The 7500-nt window shown below is 37.2% G+C and overlaps 2 protein-coding genes across 2 annotated transcripts; one reads left to right on the forward strand and one right to left on the reverse strand.

The window, feature by feature from the left end:
* Positions 1–211: 211 nt before the first annotated feature.
* Positions 212–4237, reverse strand: LOC137725877 (chaperone protein dnaJ 10-like). The gene is made up of 10 exons (XM_068464706.1): positions 4084–4237; positions 3652–3756; positions 3047–3106; positions 2529–2611; positions 1927–2092; positions 1701–1830; positions 1165–1323; positions 885–1057; positions 664–744; positions 212–526 (listed from the first exon to the last, which is right to left on the reverse strand). Exons 2-10 carry the CDS (start codon positions 3736–3738, stop codon positions 446–448), a joined length of 1020 nt encoding a protein of 339 aa, XP_068320807.1. The 5' UTR covers positions 3739–3756; positions 4084–4237; the 3' UTR covers positions 212–445.
* A 1215-nt stretch (positions 4238–5452) lies between these two features.
* On the forward strand, positions 5453–7294 carry LOC137726855 (pentatricopeptide repeat-containing protein At4g21065-like). Its single transcript, XM_068465811.1, has one exon. The coding sequence runs from the start codon at positions 5514–5516 to the stop codon at positions 7236–7238; it is 1725 nt and encodes a 574-aa protein (XP_068321912.1). The 5' UTR covers positions 5453–5513; the 3' UTR covers positions 7239–7294.
* The last annotated feature ends 206 nt before the right edge of the window (positions 7295–7500 follow it).

Genomic DNA, 7500 nt, shown 5'->3' on the forward strand with positions numbered 1-7500 from the left:
CACCAACTGCGGGAGTCACCCGCTCCAGTGGCTGCTAAGATTCCTCAATTTAGAAATAGTTCAAACAGTTGTCTGACTAGGCATTCATTCTTTACCACCACCTTTGCGGAGTTCATTCATTGAATACAAATGTTTCTAAGATAGGCAAAAATGTGGCTAATCCAGCACCACCATTGACCCGATTTTAAGGCTATGGTGCTCAACAAAAAGGTTTCCAGCCTTGAAAACACTATTTGTTATTTATGTAGCTCATTCATGTACATACAAAATAAGTACAACTAAATACAACAGAAACAAGCAAAGGGAATCAAGTCAAGGGTGCCAGACTAAACTAACCAAATTAAGCGGAAACATGCTCCTCAAAGTTCAACTGATGGCTACGATGCTATTAAAACCCCGTCACCTCACAGTGACGATGGAAGTGCTTTTTGTATATAAGAAGCAATTACGGTGATGAAGCAGAATCTATTTTGGTGTCATTTTCATGGCGGAGACTGTTCTCTCTACTGTAAGCAGCTTTTGCACCCTGAAAAATAATGAAAATTTGAGATTGTAGAACTTTCATTCGTCAATAACAATTACTCAGTTCAAAATTCAGGCAAAAAGAAAATTCTGGGTCCTGGAATGATATACTTCTACAATTCAAGGAAAATAAACGCTTACTTGGAAGATTGTTCCTAACTTTTTCAATGCTTGAGCCCGAACCCTCAAAACATCCCTGGACACAGTGGGGTCTTTAAGTACCTGAAAGGAAAAAACAATTCTTAATGATTTCAAATTTTACTTGAGGCCATTTTCAATTATATTCACCCAATACAGCAAAGTAATAGCTTGCCGGAAGAATTACTATTATTAGGCTTAAGAAAGGAAATACTGGAACTCACTGCTTGGCAGACATGTGACAAGGTTGACTCAATATCAACGACGTTAATCTGCCATAGGGAATTAAGCACTAGATCCTTCTTATCTTCAATGGCTTTTATTAAGGTCTCTTCCTTGTTTTCAACTTGGTTCAACTTCTTTAGATCTTCCTGTAGTTGAATTAAAGCTACAGCACCTGCACAGATCAAGATAATCATGAGTTTCCCGGACCATAACAAATTTTTACATTGAAGGATATACCGGCAGTCACCAAACAGAACCCCTTAATAGCAGAAAGTCTACCTGAAGCTGCTGCTACCTGTGACTTTATCTGATGTCCTTTATCTCGCACCCATTCTGCTAAAAATGGTACCTTCATGTATCGTTTGTCCTTTCCAATTTCTCTTGCAGCTTTCCTCGTGTAAATATAACCAATCGTATGCAGCATAGCCTCACCGAAGGCTAATAAAAAAAAATCAATTACAGCTTGCAGCAAGCACAACGCAAAAATAAGGTTTCATTTAGTTAGCATTGAAAAGTTTTGAAGTGTAAATCAAAAATATAATTGGTGAGAATGCAATATTTTTCCGGTTTATTTATTTATTTATGTTTGGAACAAAGCATGCCATTTGGTGAGTTTTGTTAGAAGTGAGAATTAAGCTTCATTTTCCTTAGGCATTTTCTTATCGAAAGTTAAAATTGAGCTTTATCTTCAGTAGCTACTAATGAGTCAATTTTTTGTTACAAGAAAATGACCAGGTACAAAGTCATAACTACAGATTTTTAAACCTTTTGGTAATAAAATAGTCCTTTTGGGGAAGACAAAGAAAGGGGTATACCAGCTGATGAGAGGCGTCGTGCTTCTGAATTTGCCCATTTTACAAAATCATCTGTACAACCATCAACAAATGGTTGAAGGCGATCTTTCAGAATAGTTATGAGCTTTACTTCCCTTTCCTTCTGCAAGGCCTACATAATAAAAAAATAACATAAAAAATAGGCAGAGGATTTAATTATGCATACTGAAAAACCAATATATTGTTAACACCAGTTTAAAATACATACCCTCATTTTCTCTGTGACTTTCTGCCTACGGACTTCAGGGTCCTGTGTCTCTTCTTCAATTTCAACAGATGACAAAGAAGCCAAAGCAAGTTGACCTACATAATCTTCAAAGAATTCGCTTCCAAAAAGCATTCCAAACACAGCTGCAGGGTCTACCATGGAATCCCTGGAAAGATAAAACAGAATTGCAGACATAGGTATTTTCCACCATGTTTCCCTTGAACATACTCTCTTACAAAAATCATTTCAACACTATACTTGTAGATACAACTGAAGAAAAAACATCATCTACAATTTAGAAAAACTTCGTTTAGGCACAACTTAATATCATGAAGACTAATTGGAGGAAATGTTTAGAAATGCATAACAACTCTTTCCAGGAAATTACAAAATCGCATAATATCTTAAAGGATTGCTTTTCAATGATAAAATATTTAAACGATCCTTATACAGAATTGTTATTGGCACTCCAAAATTATCATGGTGCACTCCAAACTTTCTATATTTAGAAAGAAAAATAAACTTGTGAGGAATGCACAATGAGATTTTTGGAGTGGCAATAACAGTTCCCTTATTATATTCCCTAGTTTGTAAAAACTTACTGTTGTATGCCTGCCTTTCCATGCTTGTCATATGCTTCACGCTTCTCTGGATCACTTAGAACCTGATAAGCCTCGCCAAGTGCCTTTATGAAAATACAATAACCAGGAAATTAAGACACAATATGACAAGAAAACTTAAATAAAAAGCAGCATTTAGATGCGAATGAAACATTTTCCTGTACTTTCCCACAACTCTTCAACAAACCAACCAGCCAAATATACAACTGGCCTGGGGAGGAAATGTACATGTACGTTCAGGGTGGGGTAGCACATATACAAAGCATAGTTGCCCAATTCAAGTTCCCATCAAATTACAACATAATTCTCTGAGACTTGAGTATTTGTTTTACAACGTTGCATCTTGGGAGTTTCCAAAAAAAAAAAAACACACATCGATTTTATAAGCTCAACAAGATGAACACAAGTATAGTGATGGTTATCCATATGAAATTTCAATCACAAGATTTGCTTGTCTATAGACAATGAAGTTTAATGGCACAGATTTGTGGTTAGCTTACCTGGAAATTGTCGGCAGCCTTTGGATCTCCAGGATTTTTATCAGGGTGAACACGCCTTGCCTAGAAACAACACATAAACCCCATATTATAATTGAGTATATGTCTCTATCCAAACATAAATAAAATCTGGGCATAGAAATATAACAAGAAGAAATTCCATATATTTTAAACATGAGAAAGAAATCAAGAAAACATACAGCAAAGCACAGTGCATAACGATGCGGACCATAACTAATATACGGATCAATGCAGCGTAAGGATCAGTTCTGTGATGTGCTTAAAGCTTTGGACAAACAGTAATCTTGAGGCCTTCGAAGCCCGATAGTTGCAGGAAATGGCAATATTTCGTAGAGAACAAGAATAAAATAAAAAGAGAGTATATGTTCCAAGCCAGATACCTATTAAAGTTGTGTGAACTGTACCGAACCATGCTGCTGAATTCAAACAGTGCACTAACTTAAATAGGCAGCTATAAGTAACAAAAAAGAACTACTAACTTTTGAAACTCCTGATTGGGGAAAACAAAATTGTTCTTGTTAACAGTTAAAATTGCTTCCAAAAGCGAAAACAATGAAGAAATTGGGAGAGGGAGAATTTCTAACTACCTTGAGATAGTAAGCCTTTTTTATCTCAGCATGAGAGGCGTCGACATTGACACCCAATACTTCATAGTAGGCAGTGTCCTTCACCATAATTCTCAGATCACAACCCTATCAGACCAACATTACAGAAACAAATCAGTCCATAAATTGGAAAAAGAAAAGAAAAATAGTATTAAAAAAAAATTAAAAATTATAGAAATGATAGGCTAAATTAGCTTCCAAATTAAAACTCCCAGGAAACCAGAAAAAAGATTGAAAGTGAGTATAGCCAGATCTGAGGAGGAGAAAGAAACCCAATTGAAAGTAAGTAGCAATGCAAATATACAACACCTCAAAATTAGGACACTGTTATTATATTCCAGTTTAATTAAAGCAGGCAAAATGGAACAAAAAGAAAAACCCCAAGAAGGGAAAACTTTGAATCGAGCAACTTACGGTTTCAAGGGCTCAGGCAATGAAATTTGGACGATGGCACGAGCAAAGCATAGGCGACAGAGAACGAGAGCCCTCTTATTTTGTTTGTTTTTTTTTTTTTTTATATTTACAGCTGAAAGCTGAAACCCTCGTTTAGCCTCATGTTTGCTTCATAAAATTGGTTTCGTCTGTCTATTTTCTGAAATTGGCATTTTTATTACATTTTTATCTTATATTTTCATTCATTTCGTTAGAGCCATTGTTTTAATAGGCAAGTTTTTTTTTTTTTTTTTTTGGCCAAAGTTTTAATAGGCAAGTTGGAGCCAAATAGTTGTGTCAAAAATGAAATGTCCATATTAACCTTTAATATAATGTCTATTTGACAGAATGAATAAAAATGAGGTGAGTTAAGACTAAATGGGACCAAATGACAATTTCAGATAGTAAAGTGAGACAATACTAATTTCAGTGGATAAAATGAGACCAAATGACAATTCATGGGACAAAGCAAGTAGTAAATTTTTTTTCTTTAGCTATGCTCCATATTTATTTATTTATTTCTTTGAAAGTGTTTGTACATTACATTTTATTCTGTCTTACTTTATTCTTCTACTCACTCTTCAAATTTGGTGTTTCATATTACCTCATTTTATCAAGAGGGGCTTTGAGATAGACACCTCATTTTTGAATTTTTTTAGATAAAACATCTGTTTTTTTTTTATGAATTTCATTAAATATTCTTCCTAAATCTTCTAAAATGTAGTAGATGAGTTTTAAAAATCTTAAAACACATCAAACTTTATCTAGTTATGCTTCTAACATACATTGTCTTCCTAACTCCACATCGCACAAATAAGACCATCTCCAAAGGAGATGTTAAATCCTAGGTGGAATTTCTTGTAATCAATTTTGAAGGTAAGAGTGAGCTCCAACAGATATGTCAATCCTATGTGGATTGACATATGAGTTTTCATATGTCAAATTTGACATATGAGAAAAGGTGATGTCAATTTTTTTTAATTATTTAATTATGTGGATTCTATTAATGCATCAATTATAGATCTTGAAAAATGTATTTTAATTGATTTCTTTTTAAAATAGGTCCTACAAATATCATTTATAACAAATAAACATATAAGTTGGAAAAAAAGAAAATCTGACATTGCCACGTCAACCATCAATTTAACATTTGACATTTATCTTTTGACATCTCCTTTGGAGATGCTCTAATGTGCTATCTTCTTAAATTTTCTAATCTATCGTCTACTCTAACAAAGTCTATTGTTTGCTTAAAAAAAAAAAAAAAAAAAAAAAAAAAAAAGAACTTCAAAAATGTAGTAGACAAGTTTAAAATTAGAAGTCTGAATGGGATAAGACCGAGACAGCAAAATCTACTAGAAAGGAGCTGCCATGCACGAGTGGAGCAGCATTGCTGATTCTCCCTCAAAGCAATGGAGATCACCACCATGTCTGAAGCCATCCAACTCCATGCCCAAATTCTCAAAACAGGCAGCACCCACCATAACCAGAACCAGAACCTCTCGAAGCTCTTCACCTTCTCTGCTCTCTCCCCCTCCGGCAACCTCGCCTACGCCCGTCTCATACTAGACTCCTTCCCTACCCCCAACTCTTACCACTACAACACCATGATCCGAGCCTACTCTCAAAGCTCCGACCCCATTCAGGCCCTCCATCTCTTTCTACCCATGGTTGCCGAACCGACCCGCCGTGCGCCCCGCCCCGACAAGTTCACCTACCCCTTCCTCCTCAAGTCATGTGCCCGTTTGAGACTGACCCATGAAGGAAAACAGCTTCATGGGTTGATGGTCAAGTCGGGTCTCGGGTTGGACCGGTATATCCAGCACTCGTTGATTCATATGTACTCTTTGGGTGGGGAGTCGGGTCTTGCTTATAAGGTGTTCGAGAGAATGTCTGACAGAGATGTGGTGTCCTGGACTTCAATGATTGATGGGTTTGTTGACGATGGGAGGCCCGTGGAGGCGATAAGGTTGTTTGAGAAGATGGTGGATGATGGGGTTGAGGTGAATGATGCAACGGTGGTGTCAGTTTTGAGAGCGTGTGCGGAGACAGGGGCGTTGGGCGTAGGAAGGAGAGTGCATGGGGTTGCTGAGGATAGTGGGATTGGTTTGAAGCCTAATGTTAGTACTGCCCTTATTGATATGTTTGCAAAATGTGGATGTATGCAGAGTGCAAGGCGGGTTTTCAATGACGTTGTGGATAAAGACGTTTTTGCATGGACGGCTATGATATCCGGCCTTGCAAGCCATGGCCATTGTCAAGATGCTATTGAATTGTTCAGTAAAATGCAAGATTTTGGTGTGAAACCTGATGGGAGGACTATGACTGCAGTTTTATCGGCATGTAGGAATGCAGGTCGGGTTGAGGAAGGTTACGCGTACATGACAAGTATGCAGAAGGATTATGGAGTTAGGCCTACAATTCAACACTATGGATGCATGGTAGACCTCCTTGCTAGAGCGGGTCATTTGAAAGATGCTGAAGAGTTCATCAGGAAAATGCCCATGGAACCTGATGCAGTTTTGTTCAGAAACATGATATGGGCATGCAAAGTGCATAACGATACCAATCGAGCGGAACGCTTGATAAAATATCTTCAACAGCTAAAGACGAACTCAAATGATAGCGGAAGTTTTGTACTTATTGGCAATGTGTATGCATCAGCAGGAAAATGGCACGACAAAGCAAAGGTTAGAGATTTGATGAAGCAAAAAGGACTAGTAAAGCCACCAGGGTTTAGTAGGATTGAGGTTGATGGGGAAATCCACGAATTTGCTGTCGGAGATTCAGGACACCCTGAAGCCGAAACAATTTACAGAAAGTTGGAAGAAATAGAAGATTATTTGAGAAAAGAAGGGTACAGTCCCAAACTTTCAGAGGTTTTGCTTGAAATCGACAATGAGGAGAAAGCTTTTCAATTGAGTCACCACAGTGAGAAGCTTGCTCTTGCCTTTGGTCTGATTAGAACACGTCCAGGGTCTGAAATTCGGATCGTGAAGAACTTGCGGTCTTGTGAGAACTGCCATGCTGTTATGAAACTAATTTCAAAGGTGTACCGACGAGAGATAATAATGAGGGATCGAATACGATTCCACCATTTCAAGAACGGAGATTGCTCTTGCAAGGATTACTGGTAAGCGTCCAATATTAATAGAAAGATTCATTTTGAGTGATCAATTCTTTTACATCTTCCATTGGATATATAAGCATCATAAGAAAAACAAAGTACAACAGATTATAACACATCACGAGAACCAAACAGCCCCATAAAATCGGGAACAAAAAAGCCTGAAGAAGTTTCATCTTCTTCCAGTAATCCTTAACAGAGGAGAAACTATACCCTATCTCTTGGAACAACTGTTGTATCTGAATTTCCTCCTCAATGGACCGTTTAAGGTT

The sequence above is a fragment of the Pyrus communis genome, chromosome 2 (genome assembly GCF_963583255.1).
Source record: "Pyrus communis chromosome 2, drPyrComm1.1, whole genome shotgun sequence".
Lineage (NCBI taxonomy): Eukaryota > Viridiplantae > Streptophyta > Magnoliopsida > Rosales > Rosaceae > Pyrus > Pyrus communis.